Consider the following 20795-nt stretch of genomic DNA (forward strand, 5'->3'; position numbering starts at 1 on the left):
TTAATATTAGTAACAAAAAAACCCAATCAAACAACCAATTAAACTTGATTCTTCCTACATAACATTCTAGATCAAGTGCAAGCTGGTATACTTGGATACAGACATTTTTCTGTACCATCACTGACAGGTGAAAGATCTAGAATCAGTATAGAAAGACAGCATCACACCTGTGATACAGATAAAATTAGTTATTTAAATACAGATAAAATTAGTTACAAAGGTCATGAAAACTGGGAGACTATCTCTTCCAAGATGTCTGCCAACTGTTGTCTATGCCAACAGCAGTTTAGTAAAACAGTTTGCATGAAAGCTGCTGTTCAGGCAAATACTAAAAGTAAAGAGTTCTACATGCTACAAAAGAGTTTACAGCCCATGGTCATTAGCACAACTGTAAATGTCTGAATTTAGAAAAAACAGAGAATATTTACTGTAAGGTGACTGTTTCATTTCCATGGGTTTTGTGTCTTTACCAGTCATGTTTTATATATAGTTGTAAACACCTGCTTCTTTTAAACTTTTTTGCGTATTCATTTCTAAAGCAATTTGATGTTTTATTTGGGATGGGATTGCAAAATAATTAAACAGGAGGTAAAAAGAAATCACACCTGTCAGCAGCTACCTATAAACCCTTAAATTTTAGGATCAAGTGTATTATAACTCTAGTTTTAGGTTAGTCCCTTTTTTCTTTCTCTCAAGTTAAGCTTTAAAGTACAACATGAACAACAGCTTTCATGATTTGTTAGGCAAAGTCTTTTCAGACTTGAACTCTGCTAAATATTATATAGCAATCATGATTAAAAGGACTGCTTAAAAAAATGTTGAGTTCAATTTTGAAAAACTTAGTAAACATTTACAAGGGTAAATCACACAAAAACTAGCAGAAGATTCAAATTAAAAAGAATTTTCAAAGCACGGAACCATCTACTTCTAGAGCAGACAAGTGTTCATGACTCATTTTAAAATTCCTTCCTGATTTGAATGTTATTGTCACCTGCCTTCTAAGCAAATATTTTGTTAAACAAGCTAGGAAAAAACCCTACTTGCAGTTCATAGTTTTGCAGTCATCACAATATACCAAAAATACCACTACATATTTTTGAAGTTCCTAGCTCTCATAGCTGCAATAATAACACTGAAAATGGAAATACTAGAAATACATGCATGTCTGCTTGAGATCAAAGACAAGCTAAAATATTTACCTCAATTGTGTTAATCCATATCTAACCAAATCAGAGGCTCAATATTTGTTGAATATGGTGTGTTCTGTTTCTTACATGTCATTAAATGCTTGCAGCTATATGCTCGCTTCTCTATGTTCTTTACTGAAGCTTTTTGTTTTCCAATAAAAACTCAGAGAGCATGCTCACCATGTTCTACCATCACATAAGAGAGCCAGAAGGAAACACACCTTGCAGTGAGAAGAAACCAGAAACTTCAGCTAATAATCTTAAAGGCAGAGACAAATATATTTTGGAAAAAAACCCTGTTCGCAACCAGACAATGTTCTCTACCTTCATAAAAATACACACAAGTCTGTAGCAGATTTCTTAAAAAAAACTGGTAAAAGGCTGAAATATTCAAAACCAATGAGAAATGTATTAAGGTTTTCTCCATTAGCTGGATATGCTCAAACATGCTCTAAAAAAAAAAATATTTCAGTGGCAGAAGAAATATTCCTGGAGAACTTGTGTTTTATCATCATGGAATGTGATCCACTGTGTCAGATTATATGGTGCTGGAATCCTCAGTTTTGTTTCAAATAATTATTCTCTTTCTAATGCAAATTTCCAGTAACAGTGAAGATTTTTAAAAGAGTACTTACTTATCATCCCTTTCTAGGCATTTTACCAGAATTGGTAAAATTCCAGATTTTATTAAGTCATCAATAGGTGGATTTCGGTCACTGGATAGGAGTTTTCTGTGAAATTGAAAGTAAAAGTAAGTTACTTTTATAATAAAAAATGTGTATAAATTATGTTTCTGTATCTTTATTTATTTTTACCTTGCAGCTTGGACAGCACTCAATTGGATCACTGGGTTGTCACTTGTGGCATTCTGAAAAAGAAAGTTAAAAACACAGTTAAAAACTAAAAATGCCCAGAACCCAAACTTCTAGTAAAAAAAAAGTTAAATGTAACATACCTGCAGTATAGCTTCTAGTGTTACATTTTGCTTGAAAATTGAAAAAAAAAAGTTTTAGTAATTTTGCTGATAAATTATAAACTTCTTAAGCATTTAATACAAGAAAACTTATTTTAACAGTGTATCGGTTCATAAATTTACTTTCAAATAACTGCAAGATAACAGAATACATTGTTTAGAGTCATCACCAAAGTTTTAAAAATAATTCCAGAATCAAGGAACTTACTGCTTTGAAGTCAGCATCAACATCAGAATCTTCTAAGCTTTCCTCTTGAGGAACATTTCTTTTTTTCAAAAGATGTTCATCTCTTTTGTTCTGTAAAGAAGTAACAAAAAATAAAGCCACTTTTAATGCTTATTAGTTAGTACAGGGTGGTGATGCACAATGGACCCTTTCAACATTTAAGTATAGATGAGGGTGCCTTTTTTAAAGGCATTTGTAACTGCAAATAGAATTTGCAGTATTTTAGCTGTAATAATCTGGCAGCTTGTTAATCAGACAGATCTACAACAATCCATGACATTTGAATTAATTAAAACTCACAGTCTGGGGATTAATTTTCTAACAGGCATTCACAATACTCATAGCTCTGCATGATATTAACATTTAGCCACATGTAACAGAAATTTTTTTTCAGCATAAGATTATTTTTCAGCTAAACCTGTTTTGAAGCTCCCTGGTCACATCTATTTGCATTTTCTGTGTAAAGCAGCATGCTCCATGCACACTGGCACTTGCAGGATTTCCCACTCATGCTGTTAGCCTAATTTCTGACAAAAACCAAGACACCCTCTAGTCTTAGTTCCTTTAAGGAATTACAAAAGAATAAAATTGTATTTTCACTGGTAAAATACCCATTTAACATTTCATTTTAACAGTCCTAATTTAATAAATTTGAAGACATAAAACAGTAACTCAAAAATAAAGAAAACAAATAATCAATTGCTTACATTTTTTTATAAATTTAAAATGTATTAAAAGTATTACACCAAAACTGTGAAATGGTCTCTTTTAAATTTTAGAATTTATATTTTGTTTGGTATGTCTGGAGGTACAAAGACAGAAGGAGCAATGGAAGATGATGATGCAGTATAAATATATCTGAACACCTTTTTATGTTTGGTTTTGGTTTTTTTATAAGTTAATTAAGATTTAATTATTTAATGATGCAAAATGTTGGAAAAGAGTAAGAGCTTGCTCTAACATCTATAAGAAATCTAGTATACTACCAAGGAAAGGCAGGCTCTTCAGTCTCCAATTATCTGATAACCACAGTACTCCTTAAAGAAATTTTACTATACCACACCTGGTTTGTAATATCTAAAAAAGCCCCTAAATGATGTGTTGAAGGGTCCCCAGTATTTTATTTTATATTATAAAAACCAGCAATTCCAGGTGCAAAATTTCTGGGACTTGCTTACTTTTCAGGCATCTTAGAAATAACTTAAGTTTGAAATCCTCTCAATCAACTTTTTTTGAGATATAACAAAGCTATAACTACAAAAAAGCATGAGAATAACCATTTAATGCAGAAAACAATCCACAGATTTAGCATAGTTTAATTTTAGTCAAGTTTTAAGTACAGAAACTAGATCCTCAAATAGTGCACAAGACCACACAGACTGGCTCCAGAGTCATGCAGTAATGTCTGCATACATGGAGCCATCAATACAAAGAAGCACCACAGGCAGTTTGTTGGAAAGCAGAGCTGGAGAGAAGGAAGATAGAAAGGAGCAGGCAGTTAAACACTAAGAAAGTATTGTTATGCAGACAAACTGCACCAGGCAGGAATGCATTAACTGATGGATTCATCATAAAGACCTGTTATGTGTTTACTTGATTTTCCCACACCAGACATTGACCTGACCAGAGCCTCTCCTGTACCAGTAACCCTTCTATACCTGCACACACAACTATCCAATCCTCCAAGAACGCCTTCTACTGTTAACTGAAACAAGTACGAGTAACAGTCCATATTCTAAGGCCAAAATATTACACCCCCTTAACACAGAGAAAGAAACTTCACAGGACATGACTGAATGGTGCTGCAATTTCTGTGAGTGTACACAATGTCTTCAGGTCATCAGTGATATCGTGTGATGGGCTCCAGAAAAAATTAACTCAGCCAAGGAAAGAAAGAAGGAGCAACAACGTTCCTGTAGCTACTCACTGCAGGTGGCTGAGTAGAAAAACAACTGACAGAACCAAATCAGCAGCCTGAGGCAGAGAGGATATTACTTACTGAAAAGTACTAAAAGTTTCTATTCTAATTAGCACTTCTTATTAAGTCAAAGTGCTCATGAAACCTTTCAGTCCTAAACAGTGTCTCTAAGGCTATTTGAAGTATCATTGTCCATCTGCAAAAGTGTCCAATCCCTGGATAGCTAAACTGCTCTCTCCAGTAATTTGACAGGCCAATCACCCTCCTACAGAAGGTAAAAGACAATTTGCAGCCTGCCATGGCTTTATAATTATTGTATTTTGACATATTGTAGCAAACTCAAAAAGGTTTTGCCTAAATCAAAGCACTGGCCTCATCTGCAGGTTCCTGTGATGAATGAAAACAAAGACAAATGAACATACTGGATACAGCTGTCCTCTTTAAAGACTAGCGAGAGAGCCCTTTCAAAGGCAGAAGCACCAGAGTGGAATGTCTGATGAAGGGTAAAACCTTGTCACAAACAAAATTCAGCAGGTCTCCTTCTAAAGGGCAGACCCTCTACACTGCCTGAACTATGCCTGAAGAACATACTAATAGTGCTTCAGTGTCCCTGTCATTGTAGTCATTCATCAAACTGGTAGATTTATGTATTAAATTATGTTCTTTACAGTGAATGAAAAGCTATATATACACACTGAACTGGAAAAGACTTAACTGATACGAGTTTTACTATCTTGACACTAAGAATTTTCTTTTTCTTTTGGATTTTCAGATTCACTGTGAATCAGAAAAATATTTTTTCCACCAAAGCACTCTTAGCAACAATGAAAGACAGATTCCTTTCTCCAAGGAGTACTCTACTTTATTTAGGAGCTATAATGGACATAAGCAATTATATTTAAGAAAGATCAGAGAAAAAGGACAGTATGCCAGGGAGAGAGGGAAAAAAAGACATATGCCCATGACTCTTTAATCCACCACTTATTTAGCAAATAATTGCTTTGCCTCACACCAAACTTAATTGGCAATTAGAGCTTTCATGTGCTTATGTCTGTGAGCTCTCAGGGGCAGCTGAGTTGCCAAGAAAGCCAAAAATAAACCTTGTGAGAGATCATGGAAGTTCTTAGGATTCCAGTTAGCGGGATAGTATCCTGCATTTCTGCTGAAGTTAGGAGTGCTAATGCTTCCTTTGAAGGGTGACATCTAATCTCAATGACCATATCATTGACCTAGCTAAGGACTACCTTTCTTTAGGTACACAAATGGCCCAAATCGAACTTAATCTTCAGAGAAAGCCAAGCACCCAGAATCAAAGGATGTCTCAGAGCAATGGAGTTACAGGATTCATTTAGATATAGAACCTTAAACTGAATCCCAACCATTGCTCATCCACCATGCCCCTTTAGATTGAGACTAACAGACTAAGCCAATTAATTCCAGGGTCCCTGTTACTTGCTAACAGAGCATGTTTCTGGGATGCTGAAACCAAGTGATAAACACTATAAATCAGACTTCACCAAGACACTGCACTGAAGAGCTTTATATTCTAAATCTTGATGCAGTCTCCATCACCGGACACTGACAGTGTCAAAACTGACACTGTTACCTGTCAGGAAAGGGAGATGGCTATTGTTTAAGCTCTCAGACCTGTTCTTATACAAGTAATATAATCAGAGACCAAGAATATCTTTCCAGAAATGTAGTGATCCATTCTCAAAATGCACAGAACACAAAGCCAATGTGGAATCAGTAAAAGAGAACCTGACCATGAGGAGTGTCATCTGACTGGCTCGTGATGCCAACCCATGCCTCAACCTGGAATCTGCCAGACTACTGTTACCTTTTCATATCAGATAGCTTTGTTAATTAAATTCCTAAACAAATAATAAGTGATTGAGAAATAAAAATCAGGGAAAAAATAGTTTCTTCCTGAATAAGAGCTGTGGTGTAAAGACAGTGAACAGAGATAATATATTCTTGAAATACAGAATGTGTTGCAAATGGCACCTTGATGTCTGTAATTTCAAGAGAATAAACACCTCACACTTATGCATGCAGAAATTGTTTACTACTGTTCAAAGCCATGATTTTTTATTTATTCCATCTTACTAAACAGAGATGTGAGCAATTTCATCAGATCCATTCATTTAATATTTATATCCACATTGATTCAAAATACAAACCCACAACTATGTAGTGCTTCAACCGTACAGATCAAGAATACACTAAATTTGTCTCTTTTCTTCAAAGCCAGGTGTACATGCAACATCTGGGTAGCTGGGATGAAGAGAAGACATCCCTTTCCTCTGAAGAGGCACCAGTGGATTACTAAGGTCATGTCAAAAATTTCTTGAATTTGGCATACTCATGCTAGACCAGCAGTGTTAACTGTAAAGACTGAAGCAATAACATTACAACTTATCCGTTCCACTCCTGGAATGTGATAAAACACAACCCTTAACATTTCAGTCTCAATTCTGTACCAGAAGCAATGATACAGAATCTCATCTGCCACAGACTTCCCACTGCAAACCAGCTGCCCACCAGCACCAGCTGAGTTGACACATGCTGAATTTATTATTAAAGCAGATTTCTTCTGGTCTCTGCAGTGAAGATGTTTAACCAACACTCAAGAACACCAATTCCTGCATTTAAGAGTTTTGCAGCTGCTGCTCACTCCTGATTTACAGTCTGACCTACATCCAGTGCTCAGGCTTCTCCTCTAAATGTGTAACTGATCTTTGTTTGTGCAGCTTTCAGTGAGAAGTCACTGGCAGCTCATAGGCTTCCTCATTTTCACTCACATATTACTGGCACATGCTGGACTCCTTCCACACAGGATAATATCTTGCCTTAAGTGCCTGACTTGCTCCCCACCACGCTTCTGTAATAAACTGGTCTTGAAATTGTGACCTGTTACAAAAACCTATTATAAGAATTTAAAATTAAAATTCTCACTTTGCACTGCAAAGTTCTCTCCAAAGATTACACTGGAATGCTCACATTCCATCTCAATTTAACGAGATGTATAAGGATATGCTCCATTAGTTAAGGCATCTTTTACTGGTTTGCTTTGCTTGCAGGCACACGCTGCCTGAGTGCTATGAATGACTTCCCAGCACAGATTCCACTGGACTGGGAAGAGTCATTAATTTATTACTATTTACACAGCAAGTTTATTTATTCATTCATTTATTATTATTTACACAGCAAGTTTTACACCAGTTCTGAACAAAGAGGACCTCTAACACGTCAGCATCAACTTCCACTGCTGATCATTTTCCAGTCATCTCGGTCAAATTAGATTTCTTTGACTAATTATTATAGTCTCAGGATGAATCATAGAAATATTTATAGTTTATATTGTAATGAGATAGAGAAGATTTTTTGTAAGACCTGAAAAAACAAAGTCCCTTTTTCCAAGAGGAACAGAAGGATCCCAGGAAAACACTAGCACAAGATTTTTTGGTTGCTCCTACACAATCAGGTGATAAATGCAAACAAAATTTCTCAAAAATAAGTCAAGCTAATATCTAGCAACATAGTTCCTATTTACAAACCCTTCACTTTGATTTTAGCAAGGATTTTGTCTCCTCAGTTTGCAAATAATGAAAAAAAAAAGAAGACAGAATTTGGGGGGTGTGCACTTCTAAGCAAGCACCACTTAAACTGTCAAGGATTCAACTGACAAACTGGAGAGATGCATCAAATGGGAGACCAATAGGAGCTTGAGTTATATTGAGAATATTCAAACCAAACACTTATCAGGTCATTAATGAAAATAGAAAATACAGGTTATACCAAGCTGGAGAAGCCTGGAAACATACTGGGTAACAGAATGGGAAAGCCTGGAAAAAGCAGATATAATTCAGAAGATAGAAGTCAATTGTAAAAGAAAAAAAAAAAAATCTGCATTTATTCAACGATGCAAATAAAAGAAAGAACTACATTTGCTTTGTGGTAATCTAAGAAGTGTACAAAGCATACACAGACTGTGTGCCTGTCAACAACACACTTAGTATAAAGAGGAATACTGTATCAGGAACTGATTTTCGCTATTCCATTTAAAACTCAGCTGCAGCCTGCATCCTTTCAGATTTCCACACTTCCAGAAAAACACACGCAATTTGGATCTGAGAAGCAGCAACAAGTCAAATCTAGGAAAGAGAATGTTCAAGGAAAGGGTGAAGAACTGAAGCTGTCTCAACAGGATAAAGGTAAAGAAGCCAGTATGAAGTCCTCAAATACACTGAAGGTTACCAAAAGCAAACAGATGTTTGCCCTTTCTCCTTGAGGTGCCGAGAAAGGCAGTTGGAAGAGTTATGAAAGATGAGGGTGTAACAAATGCTCTAATTAGGCAGAGCAGTAAACTAGATCAGCTCTTGTACTCATAATCTTCCCAGCCATACTGACATTTACCCAATACAGCTAAAATCTGACACCCAAACTAACTCCCTTTACAGCACGGAAGTAATAATTTTCAGAAAACAAGATAAATGAACAACGTCACTTTCTAAATGCTAAAACTCTCCCTTTTCCCATTCAAAGATTTTAAGCATTTGAACAGCTGAGAGCTCCACTGTAATAACTGGTACAGAAACCAAATAAGGATTATTTCCAAGTGATACACTGGAGTAAAGCAGTACTGTTTTGTTGTACTGAGCCTCACAAATTGGAGAAAGAAGAGAAATAAATTAGAATCCACCGTTATTATTTAACAAATTTACACCATTTCTATGTACATTTGAGGCTATAAAGCAAAGCTTATGGAAAAATATTTAGTTAAGACACCAGAGCACTTTTAGCAAAGTAACAACAGTTGATAAACAAAAGCAGACTCACCTTCCGCAATTCAATTGTAACTTCATTTCTGTGTCTTCTCATAGTCTGTTAAAAAAAAAAAAAAAAAGTTTGTCAAGAAAATAGTATTCTGTTTTGGAATTAGCTGTTTCTAGTAAAAAAAAGTGCATTCAATCTATTCATCAAAAGACATGGAAAACTGTGCATAATTTATAACTCAAATCTTTTCTAGGAGGATGCACATGGTTTTTGCAATGTTGCTTTGGTTGGGTATTTTTTTGTTTGGTTGGTTTGTTCTCTTTTTTTATTTATCATACACCTTACAGAGAGCTTTGTCATAAATCACAAGAAGTATCCCAAAGGTACAAAATATCAACTTCCCCATGGAGTTTCACTAGAATGATTCTCCAGGTGTTTTCACTGAGATGACTCTCCAGAGTCATATGTGTAGACCATAGACAGCAGTAAATCAAGGTTAGACAACCTCACATTCCCATATAATCACATTCATAACCTAAACACATAACCTTTAACAGTTCCCTGGTCAAAATCAATCATGACTGACAGAAGATGACTGAGCTCAATGCAACAAGACCAATTAGACTTGCAGAAAAAGGAAACAAAGTACTACAGTGGTACTGAGTCTCCTTAGGATCTACAGCCTAAACACTACAAAGGAAAACCGGCCCATAAGCATCTCAGCTCCTTAAAAATACTTACTGGACACTCAGAACACATTCCTGACAATACTGCTGCACCTCTCAGATAAGAGAGACCAGAAGACCGAGAAAGAATTTTAGCCTACTGAAGGCAATCTCCCTCAGTTCATTCAACTATCAGTGGAAAAGACATGTACCATCTCATAATACAATTCAAAGGAGAAGAGGACTGAATGACTGCTGGCAGTCCAGTAAGATCACCCACACTAACTAAAATTAGCCTTTTAAAATACTTTCTATGTCCTATCCTTGCTATTGACCTTCACTGCCACTACTGCATTCCTTTTGAGTTAGGGTAAATAACTCCCTGAGCAAAAAAGTTACCAGTGAAGACCAGCACTATACAGTAAACACCAGCACTCCCCATCAGACATCTGAGAAAACAATAAACATGCTAAAGATGAAACACAGGTAGAAAAAATGAACAGATTCCACACCATGAATATATACAGGACAACTACAATAGCTTCACTGTTCTCAGCCAGTTTGCACAGCAGTGCCATGGGGGCAGGGCTGCCACTCACTAGACCAGGTTGCTCAGAGCCCCATCCAGCCTGGCCTTGAACACTGCCAGGGATGGGGCATCAGCAACTTCTCTGGACAACCTGTGCCTGTGTCTCACCACTCCCGCAGTAAAGAATTGCTTCCTGAAATCTAATCTAAACCTACTCTTTTTCAGTTTAAAAACACTGTCCCTTGTCCTCTCACTATCTGCCCATATGAACACCCTCTCTCCCTCCTTTTTGTAAGCTGCCTTAAGGTACTCGAAGGCTGCAATGAGATCTCCCTGAAGCTGTCTCATCTCCATGATGAAATTCATTAAATTCTCCATGAAATTCATTACCTTGGGTTCACTTGAGAGTTAGGAAGGCTTGTCTTCCTGCCCACTGCTTGATTAACCAGCTCACTCAAGTAAACACGGACAACATTATCCTTTCACATCTACAGGGTTGAACCCTACTACTTTAAACAAAGTCCTCATTACTGTAAGAGGACACCAGTACTACAGTATCCACCAGCACTGTATGTTATATCCCCCTCTCATCATTTTGGTAAATCATTTGATACTTGTGACCATCTGAGCCTGCTCCAACAGCTCTGTATGATAGGAACTGGATAGCTGGGGAATGGGAGGGCATCGGATAGGTTCATTTGAACAAATGAAGAACCCAAGAAGTCATCATATGCAACTAGCAAGACCAGTCACTCAAATTTCTTGTTCTATTAGAATTTTATATTTGAATAATCTTAATAACTGTATCAAATTTAAGGACACCATACAGCCTGAAGTTTTTCAACACTTCTTCCTTCAACATGACAACTGCCTTCCAGTACTAAAGTGGGATACAAGAGAGCTGGAGAGGGACTTTTTACCAGAGTATGGAGTGATAGGACAAGGGGGAATGGCTTTCAGCTGAAAGAGGGCAGGTTTTGACTAGGTATTAGGAGGAATTCTTTACTGTGAGTTGATAAGGCACTGGCACAGGCTTCCCAAAAAAGTTGTGCATGTTCCAACCCTGGAATTGTTTGAGACCAAGTTAGATGAGGCTTTGAACAACCTGGTCTTGTGGAAGATATCCTTGCCCATGGCGGGAGGATTGGAACTGGATCTCCAAGGCTCCTTTCCACTCACATCATTCTATAATTCTGTAATTCTGCATTTCAGTAAAAGAGTGTAACTAAACAATGTTGTAAAGTCTCCTTTTCTTGATCATTCTGTGTTCAAAACTCTTTACTGAACTTTTCACTAGCAACACCATCCCACTTTACCCTAAATCTTGTCTTTTATTCCTACTTATCTTAAATTTTGATACCCAATCATAATCAGTCAACTTGAGTGTCCACTAGAACTTTCCTCTTCAAAATCCAATATTGTATGCACTAAATTTGAAGTCTTAGTGATTTAACTGATGCAAAGCACAATTTACTTTTAGATCTGCTCCCCAATGACAATTTACTCATTTATCTATGCAAGAATACTCTAGAACACTTATATTGAACAGAAAAATCAGACTAAATCTATAGTTCTTTAGAGGACAATGATAACACTTACCACCTACCACTCTTCTGGAAGCAGGGCAGATTTAAGAAACACTATATGCTGTGTTCAACAGTTCAGGAGCTTGATATTCCTGGTTTAGAAAAAAACCCAAATACAGAGAAGTCCCAGGCAAGACATTATTACTCATTTCATCAACTTACTCTAAAACCTTCTCTAATGATACTTTGACTAAAGATAGTTACTCAGAGTCAGCCATTCATAAAGTTGCTACTGGGAAGACTCCAAGCTTTTTTCTAAGGGCAAATAATTTGCTCAGATTTTCCATTAGGGTTTTATGTTTGTTTCATACTTCCATTACTTCAGTCTGTCTGATCCTACCCTATTACAAATCTGTCTCAACATTTTTTTACTTTTTTTCTTGTTTTTTATCAAGCTGGTCTTCAAAATATTTCACTACTCCATTACGGTTTTCACATTTAATGTACAAAAATCTCCCATCTTTTCCTCATTTAGAGAGCTACCACTCTTTAGAAATATTCATAACTCTGCAGACATTTTTGCTATCTGTACCACAGATTTTATGAGCTCTAATACTCTTTAGACAATCTCCATATTACCTGGTTTTTATCCTTTTAGCTGTTCTTTTGTATTTCATTTTAAACTTACTAGGAGTGTTTTCTCTTTTAAAGCAGCTCTGGTACATTTTCTTTATACCATCCTCCTTTAAAAGACAGTACAGGTTGATAACTGGGATATCAGTTTTAACTCTATGGAACCAATGACTGTTACCGAACAGTTTAGTGCCCCCCACTAAACTAAGGGCTCCCAGTCTTACAGAGCCTCCTGCTGGCACAACATCTTCAAAAAAATAAATCAGTTTTTCAGGGTTATCAGGATCACCAAGAATCAGATACAATGTTGAGGCTAGAGCCTGCTGCAAGCACATGGGACTGAAATTGCCAAAGAGCCTGCAGTGCATTCTGGCAGTTAAACTTGGTTGCCATGGCTGGATCATGAGCAGTGCTCCTTGTTTGAAGCCTGCTGACACTATTTCTAACCCAACACTTCATGTCCCTGACACATAAGATGACTGCTGCATATCAATGTGCTTAATTCATACTTGTCAATTGTGGCGATTACAGTACATGAAAAACACATGAATGCACTTTACATTGGCTTGATCACCTAATTTTATTCATGCTTCTTACTGAGGATTTCTCCAGACTGTTGCCCAGCTTGATTTTCTCCTCTTTACCATTGGAGCTGATACACTAATGACAGATTGCTCTATGGTAAGACTCTGAATGTCCGCAATATAGTCATCCTTACCTTGAAAGACCTAAAACATATTTCAACTTCATCCAATTACAAAAAATGCAGGTATACATATAGCACCATATTCTGCATACTCTTGCTGGACTTTTAGAAGCTTTATTTTAAAACTTGCAGACCAAAAGGCATAATTTCCAATCTTATGTGGTGGGGTGAGGTGGGGAGAGTGGGACAGGATATGACAGGAAGATTGACAAAGATTTTACTCTCCAAAAAACAGACCTAAATTATTCAGACGATTTTTTGTCCTGATCTGCCACTTCTTTGAAGTATTTAAAGCTTGTGTTTCAGATGAACCATTTTAGAAATACAGCAGGTCATCAGCACCTTCCTACAGACTCAGAAGAGACACACATATAATGCACTAGCATATAAAAGAAGCAGTCTTAAGTACCACTGCTAGCTTCCTTTCAAGGAACCATTACCACTGTAAGCAGAATAACACATTTTTACAACACCTGCAGGACCCAGCATGTAGGAAACTGATAGGTATTTACAATGGATTTACACTCCAATAGAAAAGCTAAACATTTTCCCCAGCTAATACAGGTCAGATAAGACAAACAGAAGAGACAAAATTATTCTGCAACTTAACCTACAGTTCATTCTCAGGTTCCAGGCTGGGAGGACATCTGCTGAAGTCTATAGATACCAGATAAAGCCTAGCAAGAGGTTACCAATGGATCTAATACAGGGTTTGACATCCACAGCTTCTGACTATGATCACATCTCAACATAATGTGCTCAAACAAGTAACTTCATGGAACACTGAAACAGAACACCTCAACATTAACCCCCAAGCCAAGGCTGGACTATTTCACTGGATAAACAAAGAGTCTCCAAATCTCAGGGAAAACACAGCACAGGCAAAATCCTACAAATCACAAAATAACAGCTGCAGCATCTGAACCATGAGGACACTCCTAAACACAAGGTATTAATGCACTGTGCACTAAGTGCAAACAGTAAAAATTAGTAACTGCCAGTCAGCATTAAAAAATAAGAACACAACACTTATCAAGCTGTGCTACAACATTACACCTCAATCGTTATACATGACTCAAGGCAGACTTAAGTTCATAAGGCTTCTGTAACACAAGATTTCTTTTCCCCAGTTCACCATATGTAAGGAACAATTGTTTACCACTATGTTTGACAGGCTGACATGACCACAGTAATGCACCAAGTATTTTAAATCTTGTTACAAGTCAAAAGTAGACATTGAGCAGTATTTATAATTTCAAGTTCCTCAGCATTTTGTTATTTTATAAAATAAAGCATAAAAACCCCCAAAAGATCTGCTAGATGTTGTTGGATAAATTAGTGTTTCATTTCTATCCTAAATTTCTGAATATTCTTCCAAAGTCAGACACAAATAGTTACCTATGAAAAATCACTCCTCATCACCTTCCACTTGAAGGAAAAATAATTCCTAGTTCCCTCAAATCTGAAATTAATTTCATATGCCAAAGAAGAAAATCACTGGACACATTAGGGTTGCTGTGTTAAGGGCTGGAAGGGCACTTTGCTTCACTGTGATACAAGGAACAAAAAAGCTAAGCTGAAAAAAGACAAGAGATTTAAGAGACACTAGACCTTAGGGGAAAAAAAAAAGGAAAATGCCATCGTCCCTGTAAAACTGCTTTTGACACACTCAATGGGCAGAAGGAACACAGAATACAGCTGTCCTCATCAGATCAGTGTTTCGGATCTCTCAACAAGATGACAAGAATCTCAAAAGTTCAGGTTCAGCCACCTGAGGCAAGGGGAAATGTCTTCCTTATTTTTCAGTTGATACTTCTTTTATGACAGAACACAAAACTGCATCAAACTCTTGATATCAAAAATCAATGACCTCTGAAATTCTGAATTATCAGCATAAGCTGTACCACCAGCAATTCAAAGAATTACTTCTTAGTGACCAAATATTTGGAAACCTTTCACCAAACCACACATGCCACCCAAGTAACATTCATGAAACTGCACATCAGGGTGCACAGGATGTATGTGCGCATTATGTGTTAAAGAGCCAATACTACTCCTGTCACAGTGCCACTTGGTGCCTTACCATGGAGCCATGCAGACCTTTCTGGAAAAAAAGTATTACTTTCAAGTGTTGAATAACATTGAGATTCTATGGTGATAAGTCTAACAAGCTTTTCGAACCTTTGTTTAATATAAAAAACATTTAACTGCATAATACATTAAACTACATGAAAAGGCGACCCATTCTGTAGTATAAAAAAAAAAAAAAAAAAAAAAAATTAAGGAACCCCAAAACCAATCAGCTGTACTTGTACATGAGGACAAGATAACATTTTTCAAAATCCTCTGTAGTAAAGTGTTGTACTGGGGAGGGGGGTGGGGGGAGGAACAAAACTCCAAACCCTACTACAATTATACAAGGTTCAGGAAAAGAAATCAAGCTAATCCAAAAGGATAATAACCACACCTTAGACAAAGTAGTCAGAATAGTAATCTACTTCATATCTAAAAATCAATCTTAATTGATCATAAACACTTTGAAATTCCTTAAGTATATAACTTTTGGAGTCACAGAATTCTGGACACTGGGTAAGATAACTTTGCCAGTTTCAGTACAAATCAGCAATCCAAAACTATTTAAATGTGTGGGTGATACAACTAGTCAGAAGGTCAGGTCATTACATTTAATTTTGTATGCTGGGATACAGAATCCTTACACAAAATTAAAAATTAAGTTTCATGTACAGGGTGCTTAACAATGTAGACTTGCTGCACAGAAAAAATAATCAAATGCTGCAACAGTAAGTGGTATGAATTTTAATAATTTTAACCACTTTTAGCTATACCAATTGTGTCAGAAAGAAGAATAAAGCATAACCAGAATTTAACAACTAAAAATCTATCCACCATTGTAACAACATAGGGAGCTCGGTGTGGTGAACATCCTGAGCATCCACCTTATTAAGAGGGATACCTCGGCAGTGTCAATTTTTAATCAACACATTCAGACCACTTCCATTACAACTTGAGCAAGCAAGTCCACAAACAATCAGAAATGAAGAGGCAGGAAACAGATGTTTTTATCCAGGCAGCACATCAATAGTGCCAGCTGCCCCACAACCAGCTAGCTGCCTACTCCCACTCTCCTGCAGGCCAGCCAGCAATATCAGCCTCGAGCTAGCCCACGGAAGTGGGAAAGCCAGAACCATCTTGACAAAACTGATGCATTAAGTTTTAGCTATCATATTTTTCACATTCTGTACTGCATTAGTACATAACTCCAAACTTCATATAAAATTATAGCAAGTTCCCGTCACAGTTCAGTTAGACAAAACAATCCTTTTCCAGCCTGAGAACCAAAGACACCATTGCAGCTTCAGGCCCAAAAAGTGTAAACAACAGTGAATTGAGGAGAGCAGTCTGGGAGGATGGGACTTCATAACCTCAAGCTGTAATTGGACAATTAAACCCAATATGTAATTGGATGAAAACTTACAAAAGTGTGAAAATTCTTTTCACGCTTTTCTAAGTTTTGGTCCAATTACATATTGGACCCATCATCCATCTTGGGTGGAGCCACAGCTGGGCTCTTGCACTGCCCAAGGTGTATCCTTTGAAGGCCTTTTAATAAATACCTACTTTATTCCTTTAACACTGTCTAGCCCCTCTTCTAGGTAGCCTCTCAAGGCATTCGAACACCACAGCCCGATGTCAGCTTTGGCTATCCTGTGGATACACAAGTTATGTTTCTTGGAATTTTAGTAAGATGTTCATTTAATTCCTTTGAAAATTCAGCTATTAAATGGAGAGAACAAATTCACTGACCAACTCTATCTTCTATGAATCTACAAACAACATTAAATTATTTATTTCTGCTTTTGTCTCTCAACATTATAGAAACAGGTCTCAGAAAATCTGAAGTTACATACTTAGAGGAAAGAGCTACCTTGAACACATAGCTGAGTTAGTAAAGCAGCTTGATTAAACATACAGGGAGCCCCGCTAGCTTAGCATTTGCAAGTCAATTCTAGACTACTTCCACCTGTCTAACTGAAAGAAAAATCTGGCCCAGTTCCAACAGCCGGATTGAATTTAACAAATGCCTTCCCTCTTGCATACGAGAATACCCTTGAGTACAATTTTTATACTTCACAACATAGGTGCGGGTGCAAGGCAGTAAAAGGTGATGTTTGTATAGATGAAGTAAACACTGATCTTTCCTAGAAATTGCTTTACTGGCCTTTTTTCCCCTATTCCTTCCCTGACACCTCTTCAAAAGTATGAATTACGGCAATGCACTTGAAAATGCAGAAGCCTCAGGAGCCAGGCTGGTTTGGGGCAGAAAAAATCCAAAACAAAATGCATGTTTGTATAAAATTGATTAGATGATTGTCAGCTGCCTATCTTTGGTTAACATCAGAAGCTAAATATTTGTCATTTGCATAGGCATATAATTAGTACGTGTAAAGTTGAGGCTTAAACTGATGATACTTGTTCTGATAACAGCTGGCTTCAGATAAAAACAAAGACTAAGAACACTGATGGGAGGTGACATGGCTGTTCTACCTGTTCATACTTACAAAGTGCATATCCCTTACTCCAAGGATTGCAAGTATCTCACAGTACATGAGGGAAGAATTCTGGGACTTTATCATGATGATCTGAACACAACTACTTAATCACAGCTGGAGGAATTAAAAACAATGATGCTCTGGGCACCCATCCCATCTAGTCCTTTTGGACATACAGAAAGACTTGACATCCATGCCAAAGTAAACCACATGTTTAGACCAAATTAACCCTTCTAGCTAGGTTTATTCCCTTACTCAAAAGCATCATGAATTATTAACCATCTTTTTTCCCCCCAACCAGTGTATATTCTAGGCAGATTCTTCTTCCCCAAGCCAAATTTTGAGACTTGTCTAATTACCAAGTGCTCCTATATAAAACCCTAAATTGTCCTTCTAAGAAAAAAAAAAAAAGGTATTTTTTCCCAGTTGTATAGACTACAAAGTTAGAACAACTACAATTCCAGCTTTGTTATCATACCTCCACATTAAATTATGCTGACCCAGTTAAAAATTCAGGCAGGGGGCATGGATTCCACAGTACAAAGCAGCCAAAAAACCTTAAAATGTGTCTGTACCTTGATCTGATACTCCAAGACAGTTTTATTTCATCTGATTACTATTTGACCCAAAAGGTATTTGCTCCTCTTTTAGGTAAATATTCTATTATTTTGCAGAAGGTATTAAAACTTAGTTGAGATTCCCTGTGTGTTGCAGGACCATAATATTTTAAAGTTTCCTTTTGGCTTGTAACATTTAACAGTACTAGGTACATTAAGAGCAGAGTGCAGTATTTATGCTACTGAATCTTATGCCATGATCCATCTGGGACCTATGTTCCGCAGGGCTAATAAAGGCCACTAAAAGAAAACTAGCTCTTTCGCAGTTGGAGCTGCCACACTTTTTTTTTTTAACCCCTAGTTTGGGGCCCCTGAAATTAAGCCCACCTGCCCTCTGTTAACTAGTCTGCAGCAAGATAATTCAAGCATCTGAACCTGGCTAGTCTCAGCAAACTGGATGAATGATAGATCTACTGTAACTCTTTTACTTAGTGGTGGGTAGCGACTCACTGAAGTCAAGATTCTCAGGTCAATATGGAAAGCCACAAACCTCCAATTATTACCGCTCATGATGCTGACCCACCTGAAAGCCATGTGGAAGCAGACAGAGCTGCCCATCCATATTGTCTGCTTCTACTGCTCCAAAAGCAATTGCTACATTTATTTCTTACCAGCTCTTTTGTAAGGATATTCTTCTAGGTCCTGATATCCTCTCTGCAACTGTCCAACCTCCATACTGACCTACTATCAGCAAAGAAGTGAGCACTCCTGTTTTCATTCCCAAATGCCAATTACCCAGTTTACAAGTACAAACCTATCAAGCAACCCTCAGCAGACTGGAATTGAAGCAGGTTGGCTGCATTCAACACAAATTGCACCAATACTGGAATACAATGAACAGGTTAGTCTATGTCACCTGGTTTGATATAGAATAAAAGAGCTGGAATTCTCTATTCAACATCAAAACTCAAAGAAGGAATACAAAATCCAGTCCATTTCCAATTAATACTGTTGTGTGAATCAAGGACATTATATCCTGCTAGAAGTTTTACAGGACTTCCATTTAGATGTAGATCTTAACACTGTTAATCACACCTTTACTGACATCAGACCAAAGACCACAATGCACCCATTTGGGTGCCACCTGAAGGCAAAATCAAGTTTTCAGGTTAATTCATCATCATCCCAAGACAAACTCACCACTGGGCAACAGCTGGTCTGCACCAACCAACATGTAGGCAGCAAGGATCATCAACTAATTCCAAGTACTACTTTTGACTGGTGGTCCTAAACAGATGAGGAATCTCTCCACAGAATGTCACAGAAAGCAGTGGTAATGCAGTCACTTGCCATCTCCATTTTGACACATGGTCTACCTTGAAAAACGTAACTGTGGCATTTGGTCATTTATGCTGCAGCCCAAAATAAACTCATGGATACCTGCATCGAGTTTTTCTTCTCCTCCTGTATCTTTTGGAAAGAGAAGAGCACAATGAATTTCACAAAGAAATGCCAGCTCTGCCCTATCTGAATACTGTAATACACCAAATAAACACCAAGAAGAGTGGAAACCAAGATAGTCTAATTACAAGTGATTCCTATCCATATTTTTGAAAGCTAGAAAATTAATGTTCCCATAGGGTCAGGCATCAGAGACAGGACACTTGACAAAACACCAGTCGGTCATGAGCAAACAACATGTTTTATTGTTCCAAGCTCTCTTTTATAATAGGCAGTTCAAAACTCCCTGGTCTAGACAGCTCGTTGATCTCATCTTTATGCCCCCCAGATCCTGGACCAGTGATATGTTTGCAGCTTAGAAAGGATGATTGGGTAGAGCCCCTGTACCAACCCAGAGGCTAGTTTATGGAACTGGGCTGGGTTTCTTATTTATAAGTGGATTAACACCCAGTACAAGCCAGCTTGTACTGCGATATAATGTGGCAACAGATTAAGACTTCTTGACACATTAAATACGTACAAGGATTTGAGATTTGGTACTTTTATGTTACAGGAATATGCTTTTGCCAGTACACAAACTTCTGAAAAGGTAATTAGTTATTTAGCTTAATTGCATGAGTGTAGGAATGTATCCTTTGTTGATGGAGTAAATAGGTTAAAAGACACCTCATAGAACCTTAAGAGACTTCACCTCAAACTTAAGGATAGCTAACTGGACAAAAGCCAAAACATCACACCTAAGAAATTCACTAGAAAAAGAAGAGAACAAAAGAAGTAATCACTTCTATGGAGTGTTTTAGCAAGAGCGAGAACCTCTTACCCTAGCTCAGTTTTTCTCTGTAAAGAGCTTTTATATTTTGCCTTTTATTAAAACTTTTTGTTTCCAACACTGTCACAAGAACCATCCTCTTCTATTATGCCACCTGAGGTAGCTGAGCTATCAAGAGTATAATGCTTATCTCCGAGAGCATGTAAGACCTAACTTAAAGAGAAAAAGCATTATATGCACAGTATAGTAAATGCTTTAGAGCTTCCTGGAAAGAGCATCTTAACCTGTCCTTGAG

General features: G+C 37.3%; 1 protein-coding gene across 1 annotated transcript in view; it reads right to left on the bottom strand.

Moving 5' to 3' along the window:
* The window catches only part of KPNA3 (karyopherin subunit alpha 3), a 47014-nt gene that overhangs the window by 17228 nt on the left and 8991 nt on the right, over window positions 1-20795 (bottom strand). The window contains exons 2-6 of the mRNA XM_021528402.2: window positions 9147-9191; window positions 2369-2458; window positions 2143-2172; window positions 2003-2055; window positions 1823-1918 (exon numbers count right to left, since the gene is read on the bottom strand). Of these exons, the coding sequence (XP_021384077.1) occupies window positions 1823-1918; window positions 2003-2055; window positions 2143-2172; window positions 2369-2458; window positions 9147-9191 (314 nt within the window). The remainder of the gene's footprint in view (window positions 1-1822; window positions 1919-2002; window positions 2056-2142; window positions 2173-2368; window positions 2459-9146; window positions 9192-20795) is intronic.

Source organism: Lonchura striata, chromosome 2 (assembly GCF_046129695.1).
Source record: "Lonchura striata isolate bLonStr1 chromosome 2, bLonStr1.mat, whole genome shotgun sequence".
Classification (NCBI taxonomy): domain Eukaryota; kingdom Metazoa; phylum Chordata; class Aves; order Passeriformes; family Estrildidae; genus Lonchura; species Lonchura striata.